The sequence below is a fragment of the Herpailurus yagouaroundi genome, unplaced genomic scaffold (assembly GCF_014898765.1).
Source record: "Herpailurus yagouaroundi ecotype Mexico unplaced genomic scaffold, PumYag 196, whole genome shotgun sequence".
NCBI classification, from domain to species: Eukaryota; Metazoa; Chordata; class Mammalia; order Carnivora; family Felidae; genus Herpailurus; species Herpailurus yagouaroundi.
The window spans coordinates 17,935,739-17,954,423 of NW_024412427.1; the positions used below are offsets into that span (position 1 = coordinate 17,935,739).

Here is an 18,685-nt window from a genome sequence, read left to right on the forward strand (position 1 = left end):
TTCCAAGTCAGCTCTACATCAATATACTTGAACACCTCCGCACACATCTTCAAGCCCCACCGGGAGGCCTGACAGAACGAGCTGTCACCAGCTGCTCTCAAGCTGGGCTCCGGGCCTCTTTGGCACCCACGCCTCAGCATTTCTGGCCCCTGCCTAAACACTCAGTAGGGCTTAGTCTGCTCTGGAAGCCTTTGATTCCACCGTGTGGACGGACTGGCTCTCTCCATCCAGCCTCCAGATGTCGCTGACTTAACAAGAGGTTCCTGATTTTGCCCACGGCGCAGCAGGGTGCATCCTGTAATGAAGGTTCGCTCAGGCATCCCCCAAGCGGCCCGCTGTGGTTCTCTGCTCGTGGGAACAGATGATGCTTTGGCTCCTGCTTTCCTCCTGTGGTCTTCCAGGTCCCCAACAACGGTAACATCTGAGACTTGCTGAATTGAGTTTATTGAGTCGATTTCCCTCCCCTGGGTGATGACTTTTAATTAACGACAAATTTCCTACAGACCAGCCAAAGGAGGAGGCATATTAACAGGAACTGCGTCCAGGAGAGCTTTTATTTGTACGGAACAGTTTTAAAAATACAGAATAAAATAGCTTTATCTCTACTATTATTCACAACATCTGGTCCAAATATTACATATTTTTAAAATACAACGTTTAATGAAGCCATGTTAGAAAAACAATATGAAAATTCTTTTTTAAAAACTCCATAAAAGAATTACACATCTCAAAAAACAACCCCACCCCCAGATACCCTCGGTATGCAAAATAAAAATAAAAAACAAACAAAACCCCAGAAAGGTATATAGCCAAAGTCAGTCACAAAAACGCAAGGAAAATATAGGCATCCCCACTGCTTTGAGAACAGTCAGAAATTTATTAATGTGTCAAACAGAGGTTGTTACCAACGAACAAAAAAGGGTATTAACTTGAACTGTCAGTGAGACGGCGACACTGGTGAGGGTGCCCTAAGTGCCGGGAAACAAGCGCAGTGAGTCTAAGGACGCCGGGTGTTCCTTCTGCGGAGGATGACCAGGCACAGTCAAGAACAACCTAGAAGGGCAGGAATGTGTGTGAGGCTGCTGAAAAGGGGTGCCCAGCGCTAACGTGCTTTCCGCATCCACAGGGAGAAGCCGAATGTCTGTGACAACGGGCGGTCTTCTCAAGCTATTCAGGAGGTGACTGCAGGTGAAGTGGCGGGTGGGAAACGTCCTGTTGTCTGTGTCCAAATCATAAGGGGACAGAGCACAACACGTATGGCATGTGGAAACCCGGGGCCCTTCTCTGAGGCGCAGGGGGGCTCCCCTGAGAAGGGGCGCCCCCCAGAAGCCTCAGGCCCGCGTGCAGTGAGGGCACAGCCACGGTGCCCGGGGGGTGTGGCTGCGTGTGCACGTCCCAAGCACAGCGCCCACGCAACGTTGCCGCTCATTGCCAGCCAGGTTCTGGAATGAGGCTTCTGCCACAGCTCCTTATTCACCTTCTACCTGGCCTGGCCACTCTCGTGGCATCAGTATTCTGGATGATTATAGTTGCCAACTCGTAAGTCTAAGTTGCCAGTACCAATCCTTCAGCAGGGCCGTGAATGAAAGAATTACTTTAGCTCATGGTGATAAAATACACGCATGGTTAAATAAAGTATACACACATACTAGAGATTCATCAATGGAGAAATTCTATTATCACATGACATTGTCATGAAAATTATATCATTCCCTCCCTGGAGAACTGACTATTATCCTGGGTAGAAATGTTACTTTACTATATGGAAATACTGCAGTATTCATGCATAAACCAAGTCGTCATCATGAAAGTCAGTACTCTACAGTATAAAGCAAATCCGGTGTGTGAATTTGTTACCATGAAAACGGGAAACCACCAGGACCCACGATGCCTCATTCCAACTGGCCTGGTTAAGCCACTTCTCTTACCTCCATCAATCACGAGAAACTACGACATCTGAAACCCTCTTAAGAAAGAGTCTGTATGAAAGAATCTAAGTTTAATTCCCTAATGAGACAAAGACTGGAGCCATTCCCCATTACTCTATGAACCACGTTAGATAGTTTTTATTAAAACCAGTGGTGGGCTCTCCCTTGCCACCCACCTCGATGGGACAGTATCTACTGTCCTTCTAAATAAATACTTTCTACTTCTTACATTGAGATGGCCAGGGTCAATGTAAAGACGGTGGGTAGGTGTAGTCACTATGGAAACTGGAGGCTGAATGCCCTGTCCAAGAACACTTACATCCAAAACATTTAAAAACGTTCTATTGGCCAAAGTGTGGTGGATATGCGGTCCCAGAAATGCAGGCCAATAATGTAAATGCACATGACCCCTTCGTCCCTCAAAACCTCCCTTTCAGTGTGTGCTTGAACCTAAGGAGCAGACGAATACATTTCTCTTTTAATTACAGACTCATTCTGTAGCGTATTTGCCGGCAGGAGGACCACTTTCGATCTTGGTTGTGTGTGCTGCACATGCAGGATCTGTTCATTATCAGGAGACTCCACTCACTCAAGTGAAAGTGAGTGCAGAAAGCACCAGACTCAATGGGACCTTTAGTTGGGCTGCCCTCTTTCCTCCCCACCTCCTGTCCCCTTCCCCCTGCCTTAGAGAATCTAAAGTTGGCCCCAATGAAACAAAAAGAGCAAAATCCATCATCTCTAACATTCGGTATGGATACAGGGCTTCCCTCCACATTTAAATGCTTGCAGAAGACATCCCCCAGACCAGCAGATTTGGAAGCTCCCAATAAAACCCGGCCCAAGGAGGGGTTTCAGAAGGGAGTGGGTTTCTGGGTGTTTGAAGCACATATCCTAAGTGTCACTCACTAGGAGGGAAGATGCCCCATCAGGTTACGCTGAAAGTTAAATTACCCAATGGTTCAGATGCTTTTATTTGATATTTGGTCCTTCTGCTCACCTAGAGAACTAGAATACTGTAAATCTCTGGCCTGTTTAACAGTTTCCCCACTATTTAGAGCAGAGAAATTAGAGATGCTGAGCAAAAACACAAACAGAAGGAAACTGAGAGCAACTCAGTGCAGGACGGCTGTCGGCATTGAGTGTTAGTTAACCAAGTTAAAGAGATGAAAACCATTGACCAGTGTGCTTCTACAGTTAACTATGCACCAGATACACTTTTAAAAAACATACAAAATTAAATGTAATTTAGAATCTCATTTTTTTGTTTTTTTTTTTTTTACTTAATCTGCAATAAGATCTTGGCAAAACGGTACAGTGGCTCTGAACTATTCTTGCCAGAATACGCCTTGAAGCCCCAAACTTCCCAGGAATCGAGGAGGCTATAGTGGTACAACAATGCTGCCAAAGACATCAGAACGAGGTGGAGGAGAGCCAGCTATGGGGGCAGGAAACGGGCCCTGTGGACACAGAGCTGCTGAGAACCATGCCCTGCTGTCAGAGACAAGAACACCCATTGGCTGTCTAAGGCTCAACCAGGTTAACAAATGACCTAGGAAGCACAACCTCACGCAGCGAGGTTGCTACCTTGTGTTTCAGGGTTTCCTTTGGCTGAAAATTTTCAAACCAAATTCCACAGAAGTAACTTTTCCAGAAAAGATTTAGTGTTATTAATGAGAAATCAACAGAAGGGGCCCTGCCTACTGCTTTTCTTACCATCTTCTGCAATAACTTAAAACAAGAAAGGCAGCATTTAGCCAGTCTAATTCCCCCCCACCCCCTGCAAAATCAAAATCCAGTGGACATTCCACATGGTAACTCACAGAAAATCTCCTTAAGCCTTAACTGCCAGAAATGACTTGCAACAGAACTACAGGGATGAATTTACCAGGATGTCCAACCATTCAATATGGCGGCTCTGTTGATTACCTGCCTCAGCTTCCCTTCTTCACAAAACAAATTCACGTGTAACTTAACCCACGGTTTCTGGGCTCTGGTCCAGTAGTCAGTTTTGATAAATAGATTAGGCATTACAGTATTTACACTTTCATGGTATCAAGCAATACAAAACACAACCACAATAATGGTTACTGGCCTTCAAAAGCCTTGACGACAAGCTTCCCTGATGGTATCCACAGCTTTATAAATGCTGGTTCTTTTCTTAATGGGAAATGAGGGGTGGGGGACAAGTAACAGGGATGCAAGGAAAGAGGGTCACATGGAAAAACACTGATTTCAAAAACCTGTTATAGTCAATAACATTAAATAGGAATAAAATCTGGTAATTTATAGATACGCGCAACAAGAACTGACATCCACATGACGGCAGAGTCAAGACTCCCATAAACATCTGCTTAGTGCCCCTGTGTGGCACTCTATACCCATCACACCAGCCTGGAGTGATAAAATGTCAGATAGAGTGTCTCAATTATAGTGAAAAAGAGGCCAGTATGAAATGTGCTGGCCCATCCCGGGCCAGGGTGGCACCAAGAAAGAGCAGTTGAGAATCAGATATTGACTTCAAGGTCCTTTCCTTTCCCCTCCAATCCCCCAAACAGATTTCAATTCTAATTAACGCCTGTACAGACCTTACCCACACACAGATATGGGTATAAGGTAACCATGTTGACTGTTTTCAATCAGGTCAATAGTTTCCTGCTACAGGAGCATCAGGGGACACAGAATCACATTTGACCAGTCAGATGTGACAGTGCGAGGATACTGGTGCCCCTTGAGCAGAGGGGGTCTATGCGGGTGCAGGCTGAGGTCAAATAAAATAGAAGCGGGTCCAGGTGCTTCTGGAACAGAAAGCCCCTGCACCCCAGAGGCAGCTTGTAGGAAAGCTAGCCCAGGGTGGTAGAAGGAGACCGAAACCAAGGAACCGCTGTGGATTTAAACACCCACTCCCACAGGAGGACAGGAACTTCAAGTTCAATGGACCCTCTCAAAGGCAAGGGGTAGGGCTTAAATAAGGAGACAGGTGAGACACAATATTAGACACGATCACCACCCACAACAAAAACAGCTATTTGTAATCGTCTTAGCTCTGGGTGCAGAATGTAAATGCAGATATACAAACATACAGGTTACTGCTTGTTACTCAGCAAGGAACTACAGATTCATGCCTCACTGCGGCCGGGCCACAGGGTGAGCTACAGCTATACCGTGGCCTGCGAGTCCTCGTCTGAACTCCGGCTGGTGGCATTCTTCCTGAGGCCTTTCCACGTGTAGCCCGCAAAGGTTGGGCTGATGGGTAAGTAGCCGAAGCATCTGTATTTTTTAATAATGTTCATGCCGAACGGCAAATCGTAGGATTCCATGCCATCGAGCGACTTGCTCCCTTTGCCCACGCCCTTCTTCCACTTCCGGATTCCTCTTTCCTCCGGAGTACCTGTGGAACACACACACACACACACACAAAACAATACAATAGAATGTTTAGTTTGACAGTTCCACCAAGAGTTGAGATTCTCCGACATGCTGTCCCATACATGGAACCTGCCAGGACGACAGCAAAGATCCCTTGAGGAGCAGTTGATGGCACTCAGCCATCTGATTTAGGTACCTAAACCAGAAACCTAAGAACCACTAGCCCATCCTTGTTCCTTTTGCTCCACAAACATCCCCATGTCTTTGCCTCCTCACTGCCCTCCCACGTGGCCCATATTCTCGATTCCCATTGTTGAGGTCAGTCCCACACCACGTTATTGCTTTCTTGGGTCATTTTAACAATCTCCTAACTGGTTGTCTGGTCTTCCATCTCACCATCTCTTTCCCCAAATCTGTTCTCAAAAACCAACACAAGAACTTCTAAAATGCAAAATATGATCTTGCAGAATAGGACCCGGTCTTTATTATATCACATATAATGTCTTCATAAACTGGTCAGGGCAAACCACCCCCCATCCACACATGCCAAGGTTTATCCTGCTTTGCTCCATCTGTGTGGGGTGGGGGAAGGGGGGGGGGGGAGGGGGAGGGAGGGAGAGGCACTTTTGCCATGTACTCCCCACTTGTCATGGATGAACATGTGAGGATGAACTTCCACGTTGTAGCCTGACAAATGAGTCAGGGAGAAAGATCTGGGCCCACAGGGCTCAGAAGCTCCTGAGCCCTTGACTTTTTCCTATAAATCTTTCTGGTGCAGAGAGGCACAATGGCACCTGCCCTTGGCTACATGGGATACCTAACAACATACTATCTCTGCCCAAACCCAGATGAGGAGCTTAAGTATATGGTGCAGGATGAGGAACACCGTTGTTTTCTTACATTTAAGCAAGGCCCTCCCATCCATGTTGCTGTAACAAAGTGAACTTTAATTTCCACCTGTCAGACTCCTGTGCCTCTGGCTCAATTAGTTCTGAGAGAGTTAGTGACTGACCCCCATCAATCTAACACCTTCCACCTATTCATGCATGTGATTCCTTTTGCCTCATGTGCAGCAACCTCTTGATTGAGGCTTTTTGGAGTGTGCTGTTTTTAGGGGAGAAATCTCAACAAAACCTTCAAGTTCAAGAATAAGCCTCACCCTTCCTTGATGGAAGGTACAACAATCAGTGTGTCCGTGGTGGCATTTCCAATGGTACCAGCAGCCTCCTCTAGGAAGCTGGGAAGGCTGTGAGGCAGGGCCCACATAGCATCACCCAGCTCGGCACAGAATGCACCCAGCTGAGAAACAAGGGCTACGGGTGTGGGGGAGACAGCTGCCTCCATCCACCTCTCAGTCACTGGTCCTGGAAAGATCCTGTGCCTACCATACTGTCTTTTGGTCCTAGGTAGCTGGGAGCCTGCCTCAGAAAGGAGGAGGAGACACACTGCAGGCTGTTAACAGCCGGCTCAGAAGAGTGTGTGAACAAGATGACAAAAGCCACCGTGCGCACTGAGCGAGGCTGTGCAAGGAGGGCTGGTGGCTTGGACAGTGCCCCAGACATCCCACCACCCTGCACCATGGGCAAGAAGCTTACCTGCTTTCTCTCAACTCAGCAAGGAAAAAAAAAACCCACTAGGTTTATCAGCAAAAAACTGATTCATAAAAGGAGGCTGGAGGCATCATCTTAACCGCTTTAGAAAAGACAGTTTGAACCAGTGAGGGCTCTGAACTGATTCACTCTTCCTGCTTCCGTATTTACTTTGCAAAACAAGTAATTCACATACACAATAAGCACGTTTGGTGTATACCACATACCTGGGATGGTGTTATCCAAAATAAAGGCCACGCAGCCTCCTACAAACATAGCAGTTGTGAGAAGAACGTTCAACACCTGATCGATCCCCGTTATGCCTGGAGACAGAACACAGTGGGAGGGTCACTGCCACAGCCAGGACAGCTAGAAGGAGCACTGGGGTGGGGACTAATCACCAGCCAATGTGATGCATGAAGGTGAAAATTTCTGTTGTATATGAGCAGATAAATTTTTTGCTAGTAACATTTTCAACTATTATAAGTAATTTCCATAATAATCAAAAGGTTATCTCCATGAGGAGAATTCCCAACGATGGACCGTAGAAGATAAATCTAAGAATGAAGCTTACCCGATAATGAACTAGGAAGCCACTGGGGCGTGGTGTTTGCAGACTGAGAAAAAAAATTAATATAAAAGATAGCCGTTGCAAGGCTGAAAAAACTACAAACAGAACAAGACAACAAGAATATCTGTGGTGTTCACAACCAGATAAAGGGTTTCAGAATCCTGGATCACTGGTGTGTGCTTTAGCGCCTTTTAATTAGTAGCAACTGAATTTCTATAAGTGAACTCCTATAAATGTGATATATTAAAATGTGAAAAGCAGCAAGAATCTCCTTGTTATCAGAAGCTCACACACTTCCTAGATTTAAAGTATAAAAATCCTCAACAGAAAATAACAAGCGTTGGCAAGAGTGTGGAGAAACAGAAACCCCTGAGCTCAGGTGGTGGGAATCAGTTTGGCAGTTCCTCCCAGAGTGAAAAATCTAGAACTTCCCTATGACAAGGCAATTCTACCCCAAAGAAACAGAGAGCAGGTACTCAAATCCAGCTGATCCTCGTGATTAGCAGATTCTGTATCTGAATTTACCTAAACACTAAAAACTTATCTGCAAACCCAAAATGAATCCTCCTGGCCTTCGCAGTCATTCACAAAGCAGCAGAAACTTCAAGTTGCCAACAACATGCATGTTCCTGGCTGAGGTCAATCAAGGTAACGCTCTGCCTTCTTGTTTCACCTCTGTTCTTCTCAAGTGTGCGTGTGGCGGTCTGTTTAATACCGCCTCTTCCCCATTTTTGTGTTTTTGGTCGGTGATTTAGTTGTTTAAAATGGCCCCCAAGTGTCGTGCAGAAGCGCGGTCTACTGTTCCTAAGGGCAAGAAAGCCGTGCTGAGCCTCAGGGAGAAAACACATGTGTTGGGTGAGTTACACTGCTCTTGGCTGTTGCTCCCCTAGAAGGGACGGTTCAGAATTTGCTAATTCCGTGTTCACAGTGACCTTACAGAGCAGAACTACCATGGGTGAGGACTGACTGTACTTGTATGCCAATGTTCACAACAGCACTATTCACAACTGTCAAAGGGTAGCAACAACCCAAATGTCCACTGTTGGACAAATGGATAAACAGATTATGGTGTGTGTGTGTGTGTGTGTGTGTGCGTGTGTGTGTGTGTGTGTGCGTGCACGTGCACACACACACACAATGGAATACTATTAGCCATGAAAAAGAATAAAATAGTTATATACAAATCTCAAAAACAGGGGCGCCTGGGTGGCGCAGTCGGTTAAGCGTCCGACTTCAGCCAGGTCACGATCTCGCGGTCCGTGAGTTCGAGCCCCGTGTCGGGCTCTGGGCTGATGGCTCAGAGCCTGGAGCCTGTTTCCGATTCTGTGTCTCCCTCTCTCTCTGCCCCTCCCCCATTCGTGCTCTGTCTCTCTCTGTCCCAAAAATAAATAAATGTTGGAAAAAAAAAAAAAAATCTCAAAAACATGCTAAGTGAAAGAAGCCAGAGATCACATATGATTTCATTTATGTGAAATATCCAGAACAGGTAAATCCACAGAAACAGAAAGCAAATTGGTGGTTGCCAGGGGCTGGGAGAAGGGGGATAAAAGGAATTAACTGCTTAATGGATACGGAATTTTATTTTGGGGTGAGGAGACAGTTTTGGAAACTAAATAGAGGTGGTGGTTATACAACATTGTAAATGTACTAAAACAGCACTGAACTGTTCACTTTAAAATAGTTCATTTTAAGGGTGCCTGGGTGGCTCGGTCGGCTGAGTGTCCGACTTCGACTTAGGTCATGATCTCACGGCTCATGAGTTCGAGCCGCACATTGGACTCTGTGCTGACAGCTCAGAGCCTGGAGGCTACTTCGGATTCTGTGTCTCCCTCTCTCTCTCTGCCCCTCCCCTGCTCAGGCTCTGTCTCTCTCTGTCTCAAAAATAAATTAAAAAAAAAAAAAAAAAAACATTAAAAAAAAAACTTAAAATAGTTGGGGCACCTGGGTGGCTCAGTCGGTTAAACGTCCGACTTCAGCTCAGGTCATGATCTCGCGGTCCGTGAGTTCGAGCCCCGCGTCAGGCTCTGTGCTGACCGCTCAGAGCCTGGAGCCTGTTTCGGACTCTGTGTCTCCCTCTCTCTCTGACCCTCCCCCATTCATGCTCTGCCTCTCTCTGTCTCAAAAAAAAAAAAAACAAAACCTAACATAGTTATTTTTACATTATAGAATTTTACCCCAAAATATGTATATTTATATAAATATATATTTAATATAAAATGCTTAATATAAATATAATAAATTATAAATTATATTTATAAATAAGTATAAATATAAAACATTATATATAAAATACATATATAGTATATATGCTATATGTGTATGTATGTATGTGTGTGTGTGTATATATATACACACACACACACACACACACACACACATATAATGCATATATAAAATGGTCCCCAATTCCGCATAAAATGTCAGCAGCCATTGCTACTTAAGATGGTTCCCCTTTGTTCATTCTTCATGACATCAGGGTATTAAAAAGGTGTTAAAAGGGTTAATCTTGAATTCAAAGTAGTTACAATCTCAGGAGAAAGACAGGTACTTGAAAGTCTATGAAGCTGGGTTTTGAATTCTACGTTTTCAGAAAGCATTAGTCTGAAAAATCAAAAGGTTTTACACACAGGCATTCTCCCAAAAGACAGGGTCCCTGTAAATAAAGAGCCCTTAACGGGCACACGCCAGCTCATGCCGGAAGCGCGAAGGGTTTCCAGATAAGCTGTGGCAAAACAAGACTCAAATGAGATAGACACATGGACCAATGTTCACGGAGACAATTCCTGAAGTTCCAAAGTCTTCTCTGAGCTGGTGGCTGTGGCCAGTTTTCCTTACCTGTGACGAGAGGGTTCTGCCTGAGGTAACTTGGAAGGACGAGCCCAAAGAAGATTGAAAATCCCAGGACAAAGAGGTTCCGGGAAGAATTTAAGTCGATGAACTGCAGGTTGGAGAGCCCAACAGCTGTGATCATTCCTGGAGAGAAAAACATCAGCTGGCGGGCAGCACTAAGCTCAGTACAGATGGGCGATGGAGGGGACACAGACTCCCCACCCTGCCCCTCCTCTGTCCCGCCAGAAACAAGTTGGGAGACAGAACAGTGACAGGACAGGGTCGGAATGTGACCACCTGGGTCTCTGAACCAAATGACTCCTGGCCTAAGCACCATCTGGGCTTACACAGGGACACAAACATCACATTCGCTTTCTTTAGACCAAGCAGAAAACTAAGGACATTGGTTGCCCTTTAAAACCTCTATGCAGACATCCTGATTAAACTGGAAAACCCACCCGAAGATCTGGGCCCTGATCACAACCAAATGGCACAGAGTTCATGTCAGTTGTAAATGCCATTCAGAGAAGATATCTGAGTTAAAGCAATTAGATACACCAATTAAAGATTAAGGTCATCTTATTTTTCCTAGCATAAGTATTCTACACTTGGTTCTACCTTTAACATAAATTCAACTCAGAGACTGATGTTTTTATGTTTTGAAGGAGTATTCCCTGTGTACTTTTAAATGGAAACGTACTAATTATTACCTCCCATCTTACTAAAGGGATTCCTGAGCAAATGTGAAAGGGAGGAGAGGAGACAGGCTCTCAAGGAAATGGGATTTTACCGAAGAGAGTACAGAAGAGGGCGCCAAGCACCGGATCCGGGAGGGAGGCGAAGAGGGCGCTGAACTTCCCGATCATGCCAAGAGCCAGCATGAGGGCCGCACCGTACTGAATCACCCGCCGACTGCCGACCTGAGGAACACACCAGAAGGCATTCACCGCCAGTTCTGCACAAATTTCCACGCAGGCCCCTCGGGGGCAAATGTGACAGAAGCCCCAAACTACAAAACTTTCGGTTAAGAGAGATGTCTCATTTTACAAGGAGGATGGCTCTCAGGACACAATTCCTCCCTCTAAAGACACCCAGAGTAAAGAGATTACCACCAACTCCCCTCTTCCTCTTCCTCCTTCCCTCCCCTCCCCTGGAAGAAGGTGGCACCAGGGCCCAGTCTTTGCTCCCTGTTCCCTGGGTGATGTCACTTCAGGGTAGACCTGCTCCTGCTCTCAGGTCTGGGCTTTCAAATACCATTACAGTCAAGGGCCAGGGTGACCTTCTAACGTCAAATGCAAAAACTAGGCTTATTCCTGCTTTTCTCTTCCAGGTTCTTGGAATTACCCTTAATCAAGTTACCCCACCCAAAAGCAATTCACTTGTCTCCATCTTCCCCACACCTTGAATCAGACAAGAATCCCAACAATTTCTGGAACCTCCTCCCCTCCTCCTCTCCTTCCCCGTGAGAGGTGACACGGCCTAGAGGCCAAGGAGTGTGGATTCTCAGCCCCTCGCCTGGTCTGTACCCCACTCCACTCCAACCGGGGAACCAGGGCAAGCCACTTGGCTTCTTTGGGTGGCAGGATCCTCGTTTTAGAATGACACACCACGAGCTTTTGTTTTAAGGGTTAAATGAGACAAGGTATAAAACAGTTTGAACAGTGCCTGACCAGCATGAGGCTACAGGACAGCCTCCCACTTGGGCTTGTGGCCTCAGCCTTTCCTCTACCTATCTGTCCTGTCCGCTGTGCAGAATGACCTTTCTCACACAGTGATTCGCGAGGTCAGTGCCTCCCCCCTTTAATCTTCTGGTGTTTGGGAAATAAAACCCCTTTCTCAGGCATCCCCAGGCCTGTCTACCTGGACACTCTTTCCCACATCCCCCTTCTGGCCGGTTCTAGACACATCCTTCAAAACACTACCAGATGCCACCTCCTCTTAAAAGCCTTCCTTGATGCCAAAGGTCTGCCCCCCACACTGGGTCTTTGCAGAACCATAATATTTCCCACATGGTCTCCTCTCTGTTCAACCTGATCTCTGCCTTCTAGAAACTTCTGCCTGGGCAGAAGTGGGATGTGGAGCCAGCACCAGGCTCCAGAATCCCGCACTGTGTGCTGCCTTTCCCAGGAAAATACCTTGAGGATATAAATTGATAAAAGAGGTTCCAGAAGGATGACTTACAGTGAGGAGATGGCTGCTAAACTAAAATGAAATGGAATTTCAGATTTAGTCCCTCAGGTGCACCAGCCACTATTTCAAGTGCTCAACGGGAACGTGCGGCTGGCAGATCCCACACAGAATGGCACAGGTGTGCATAGAACGTCCCACACCACACAATGCTCTGCTGGGTGGTGCTGGTCTGGAGCTTCCAACAGGGCCCAAAAGTCAGGTGGTTAAGAATCAGAGTAGAATCTTACTGAGCCAACGAAGGGATGGCTGGCTGTCCGGCTATAAGCAGGCACAGCGGACCCTGGAGCCCAGGCTCTGCCGTCAGAATCTACCGCTCCCCCCACATGTCATTAGGGCAGGGAGGCAGTGAAAAAGGGTACGCCAACTGGAGAATCAAGCAAAAATGACTTCTGTTTGGCTGCATTACATGATAGGGGAGCCTGCTGTTTTTCAGCAAACGTTTTTAGGAATCTACTATGTGACAGCACTTGTTAGACTGGCGGCGGTGGGGGCGGGATACAAAGATGAGCAAGCCACAAACTTATGATCAAATAATTGTACGGCTGCAATGGTTATGCTGTGTGGGCACCCGGCAGGGAGGAAGAGCTCTGAAGAGCTGGGGAGGGATGAGTAAGAGTTCCCTGGAGGAAGAGCATCCAGGTACAGGGAGCCACCTGTGCAGAGGGGATCAGATGTACAAGGGGGAGGGCAAGGCCGGCCTTGCTTGAAATAATAAATCCTATATGAAGACCGTACATGGAAGGCTGATCTGCCTTAGATACTCAAAAACAAGCAAACAAACAAATGGGCAGCAGCTAAGCCAGTCTCCTGTTCAATGACTATTAACTGATGCCTATTACACACTTCTGGTTGAAACACCAGAAACACAGCCCTAATCCCTGTCCTCCCGGTGCGGTGTACATGGAGCCTTTTGCCTCTCCTTCCCTGCTGCTGGCTCCCTGGAATCTCTTCCCTGCCTCAGTTCTGACTTCTTTCTTGAACTCTGTGCCTCTAGGGCCATCAAAATATTGACACTGCATTTCTGGCTTTCCAGTCTTCGACAGTGTGGAATGCAGCACAGGAGAAATGACCTTCCTCTGGACACCTCCAAAGAGACTGCACTGTCAGGAGAGGTGGTATTTATTCTGTCCCTAGAAACAAACTTAGGGCTAAATATCAAGGACGCTAGCTGGTGCTTACTGTGCATCTACACTGTGCCAGATTGCGCTAAGTGCATTACATCAATTTATTAATTGCAACGCCTGGCTTTGTAGACAAGGGCATGGAGACTCAGGGAGGTGATGTAACCTGTCCACGGTCACACTGAGAGAAAGTGATGGGACCAGGGCTGGAATCCAAAACAGTCACCTCCCCACCCCGATATGCCATCTCTCTTTGTGGGACAGACACTGGAACACACTGAGCAGAGAAGTACGTGGAATCCAACCCGAGGGCTTCTGAACACAACAGGGTAGCTGGCATCCTCAACTCCTAATCAAATAGGTTAGAACTGCCATGTACAGGGACCGTCATAACTGGATAAAGGATAACAAATGTCAGAGCTGCCAGGAAATGGGAGACAGATCCTTTGGAAGAACCAGAGTTCACCCTCTTTCTGTAGGCCACGGTAGTCTCACACAATGGCCCACACCACTGCTGTCCCTTAGAACTTTCCACAAGGATGGAAATGTCCTGTATCGGTGCTGCCCACTGACAGCCACTAGACACACGTGACTGCTGAGCCCCTGAAATGTGGCTAGTGCAACTGAGGAACTGAATTTCTTATTTCAACTAACTTAAAAGAGCCACATGGAGCTACTATTAAACTGGACAGCACAGATCTTGATCTAGAATTGTAGGATTTCAGAGCTGAGAGTTCTCAGAAAAGGGACTTGTCCCAAGTCCTTCAGCTGGATGAGAACACAGCCTCCAGCTGGTGCCTTTCTTCTGGAACAGGGACCTTCCATCAGCTGTATGGCTGGGGCCAAAAAGAAATATCTGCTCCAAGTCCCATTTCCCACCCCAATGCAGCTGTGCAGACAGCTCAATTATCCCTCTAGTGAAGTCAGCAATGAAAACCAATTCCAGGCCCCTGAACGGATGCCGCCCTTGCCCGGGGATACTAATCCAACGGGATTCAGAAAGATCAATTAGCTCATTAAAAAGTGCTGGCAGGTTGCCTTTTCAGAATAAGCTCGCACCATTCAAACTGTAATAAAGAAATTACTCCCCCAACCACCTCAGTCGCATTTCAGAAGGGAGCCTCAATGAGCACCACCACCTACTCTCTACAGTGACCCGGGTTAAGTTTTGTGAGGCTCGTTCTAAAGGGGTGCAGAAAGGGAGCTGGCTTGTTAAACCGCTTTGCCCTAGGAGTCCCTCCATCTGTAACAATTTTACTACTATGATATTTCAGATTAGTTACAGGTCTACTGGGCCATGGCAGCAAACTGGTTAAAGGGCCCTTAGCTCTGTGTGGTCGGCACCTGCTTCTACCATGGGCAGTGACAGGACCCAGCACAGCCTGTGAGGAGTAGCAGGCAGGGCTGTGTGCAGCCCCGAGCCCAAGCTCTGTGATGGTCCCGCCCACTTACAGGAAAATGAACAGGTCAGGTGTGCACTGTGTGCTCCCGCTCACCTGGATTTGTAGTCAAGATTAACCAAACTTAGTGTCTGGTTTCTTTTGATCTGGTTATAGAATCCTCCAGGGGGCGGGGGATGGGTTTCTAATTTTACAGAGGTCAGATAGCTCTAGAAGGCTGCAGCTCACCCCTAAATTCTCAGGATAGAGGGCTCAGGTGAGGGGGACCTGTGGCTCACAGAGGCCATCCCAGACGGTGAGCAGGTCCTAACTGTCTCTAGCTGCCCAGAGTACAGCAGCCAGGGTGCAGGCCCGTTCCAGCCTGGCAGACGACGCACTCTGGCCCAGGGCAGCTGGGATGCAGAACTTAGCAATAAATTTGGAAGGCCTAGGAGCAGGCTCCTTACAGAAGCCGGATTGTGGGGTGAGGCAGCCCCTGGTCACGTGTCTATTTGGAGGGGTGAGTCGGACTCCGGACCCAGGCCCTGCTCAGCCTGGAGACTTGCTGTAGCTTGTCAAATCCACTAACTCCGCATCAGATTTCATCTGAAAGAGAAGGACTCTGGTGCTGTGGTTTGAAAATCACATTAATTCTTTACTGTAAGGCTGATTTTTTTCCTCTAAGGACTGGCATCATCTCACATTTAGAACTAGTGCTGTCTCCTATTTCCACCTCCTCCCCTGACCCCAAAGTCCACTCTCTTCGTAACAGGGCAAGTGAGACTTAAAAAATACCCTGACAGAGCCAAGCCCAGGGCACCCCCTGCTCCTGTCTCTGGCAGCTTACGGGGCTTGTGTGACTTCGTCCTGTTACCTGGAGGGCGTCAACTACTCTCACCACCCCGTACTCTGCTCCTGCCCCACTGGCCTCCTTGCTGATCAGCAGCATGAGGGCCTGCTCTCACGAGAGGGCTTCACCCTGGCCGCGTCCCTGGCCTGAAGGTCCATCTCCATCACTCCCTCCACTGCCCTGTTCAGGTGCTTGCTCAGGGTCATCTCAGGTGAGGCTGAGCCTGACTTACTCCCCTTCACTGCCGATACCTCCATCCTGCCCCAGGTTTTTCTCATACTAACTATGCTTACTGTTTATTGTTGATCTTCCCCTCTCTAGAATGTAAACTCTGACAACGGGATTTTTTTTTTCATTCACCGACGCATTCCAAGTGTCTAGAACAATAGCCTGGCACAGGGTTGGGACTTAGTATTTGTAGAATGCACGAGGGAATGGTAACACTGAGTGCCTGGCTACCGGGGCAGCCAAGGGAGGGAGACCTCCATCAGCATTTCAGAAACCTATCAATGAGAAAAAGACTGGGGAGCAGGGTGGGAAGATGATCTCAGAATCAGAAGCCTTCCTTTTGGAATTCACAGTGGTTAGACCAAATGATGAAATGGATCAACACCAGAGGCCCAACCATTTAATTAGAAAAATATCTGTACCTTAGTAATTCCCAAAACTCCAATGTTGGGACTGGACGAAGTAGAGCCATTCCCAGTACCAAATATGCCATCGAGAACACAGGAGAGACCCTCCACGAAAATCCCCCTAAAACGTAAAGGAATGGGGGAAAGAGAAACATTCATTCAATGCGGGAAACACTCTGGAATACTCTCCGAGTGGCTATAATCCAAAGGCGGTGTGCACAGGTGGGGAGCCTCCGCACTCCTGGGGAGGGTCAGAAAGGCAGAGTCTCAGGCCCGCCTCCCAGACCTGCTCAAGTAGAACCTGCATTTTCACAGGACCCCCCCATGCTCACTCAACTGTGAGAAGCACTTCTGTGAGCCACACATTAGACACAGGTGTTTAAAAATCATTCCAAATGAAAGGCTTTTAGCCAGAAAACAGCCATTTGTTGGGATCTGAGACAAGTATGGGCTGTCCACTGATTTGATTCCTTTACTATTAATACATAGTTTCATCAGGAAGGAAATGCTCTGTAATTTTGTCACACTGGAACTTTTTAAAGAATCAATATATAAGTAGCTCAATCATATGCAACACCCGTGGGAGAAAGCTATAAGAACCAAGACTATGAATGCTAACAGAACCAAAGCAAAACATGCTGACACCAGCCCAATGGATCTCATCACACATAATCCCTTCCGGAAGGGCAACAGTTAGTTGGGCAAGGGGGTCTTCTGTGCTCTTTTCTGCAACCCCTCAGGGTCCAATTCGCTCCTAGCTTCCAGAACGTGAAGACCAGGTACGCTGAGAGGATAAACCCCCCTGCCCATAAGTCTCTAGGTACTGCAGATTTCACCGATTCCTGCTCTTCTGGTCTCTCTAGGAATTGTAATTGTGAACAGATGACACAGTATTTACCCTTAAGAACAGTAAGGAAAACAAGAAATCAAAAAGGACCTACAACCCTGACCCCAAATCAAGCAAAGAACAATGGCGGTGTCTCGCCTCTGTTCTGGTGAGTTTAGGGTCTGGCACGGTCTCAGAAAGAGCATCTTACGTGACCATCACTGAGGAAGGAAGGGTGGGGACTGCGCTCCATGCTACAGATGAGGAAAAGGAGAGCAAAATGGGGGAGGGACTTGTCCAAAGACAACCAACCACAAAGAGCCCTGATGCTCAGCTGTTTCCACGCTGAAACTCTTGGAAAGTCTTCTCCATGATTAACCAAAGAGCCAAGTAAGGAGGCACGGGGCCCAAGGAAGAACTCAAGTTTCTCAGGAACGTACCTATTTATCGCATGGATGGGAGGTGGCGGGGCACAGGACAGCCTTGCACAGGCGTAATAGTCCCCAATAGACTCGATAATACTGGCAACGACGGCGCTGAGCATGCCGATGACACCAGCCGCGGAGACGGTGGGCAGTCCCCACTGAACTGCGGAAGGAAAACGGAGCAGGCAAAAGTGATCAGGACATCAGAGGACTCTACACGACACACTCAGGTTTTGAGGCTCATGGAAAAAGAGGTGTTTATTTTTAAATGTTCTTCATCAATGCACTACATGCCTGGAGACAGTTCCTGAGTTGGATGAAGAGGACCATAACCAGGATTGGTCTGCTCTGCATCTTTATTAAAAGTAAAGCATTTGGCTACAAGAAAGAAGAGGGAAGTGCTTCTCTTCCTGCTTCAAAGCCACACTCTCTGTCTACTAAATTACACAGCCTGTTGGATAGGAATTCCCGACAGGATAGGAAATTTGTATGAAGAGGATTTTTAACCCTACTGTGCAAAGCAAGTAGGTGATCTTGCCCAGGAGGTGACATTAAATGAAAAAGCAGTGAAAGGTCACCAGTTAAATTTAAATCCCAGCAGTAAAGCATGGCACAAGATGCAGTCAGCCCTCCAATGTAAGATCAGCACTTTTTAAAGTAAACCGTGTTGGGGCGCCTGGGTGGCGCAGTCGGTTAAGCGTCCGACTTCAGCCAGGTCACGATCTCGCGGTCCGTGAGTTCGAGCCCTCCGGGCTGATGGCTCAGAGCCTGGAGCCTGTTTCCGATTCTGTGTCTCCCTCTCTCTCTGCCCCTCCCCCGTTCATGCTCTGTCTCTCTCTGTCCCAAAAATAAATAAACATTGAAAAAAAATTTTTTTAAATAAAAAAATAAAAAAAATAAAGTAAACCGTGTTATAGAAAATTAAATAGTTTCCTTTAAGAAAGCAAAGATTAAGTCCCCAGGTGACTTTATTTTG

At 47.1% G+C, this 18,685-nt stretch overlaps 1 protein-coding gene across 6 annotated transcripts in view; it reads right to left on the reverse strand.

Annotated features, from left to right (window-relative positions):
* Positions 1 to 528: 528 nt before the first annotated feature.
* SLC23A2 (solute carrier family 23 member 2) overlaps positions 529 to 18,685 on the reverse strand; it is a 109,894-nt gene continuing 91,737 nt past the window's right edge. For all 6 annotated transcript variants that reach the window (XM_040447620.1, XM_040447614.1, XM_040447616.1 and 3 more), the window contains 6 exons: positions 17,725 to 17,872; positions 16,474 to 16,579; positions 11,074 to 11,203; positions 10,290 to 10,427; positions 7,111 to 7,206; positions 529 to 5,316 (listed from right to left, as the gene is read on the reverse strand). In XM_040447620.1, the coding sequence (XP_040303554.1) occupies positions 5,084 to 5,316; positions 7,111 to 7,206; positions 10,290 to 10,427; positions 11,074 to 11,203; positions 16,474 to 16,579; positions 17,725 to 17,872 (851 nt within the window). In that variant the 3' untranslated portion in view covers positions 529 to 5,083. The remainder of the gene's footprint in view (positions 5,317 to 7,110; positions 7,207 to 10,289; positions 10,428 to 11,073; positions 11,204 to 16,473; positions 16,580 to 17,724; positions 17,873 to 18,685) is intronic.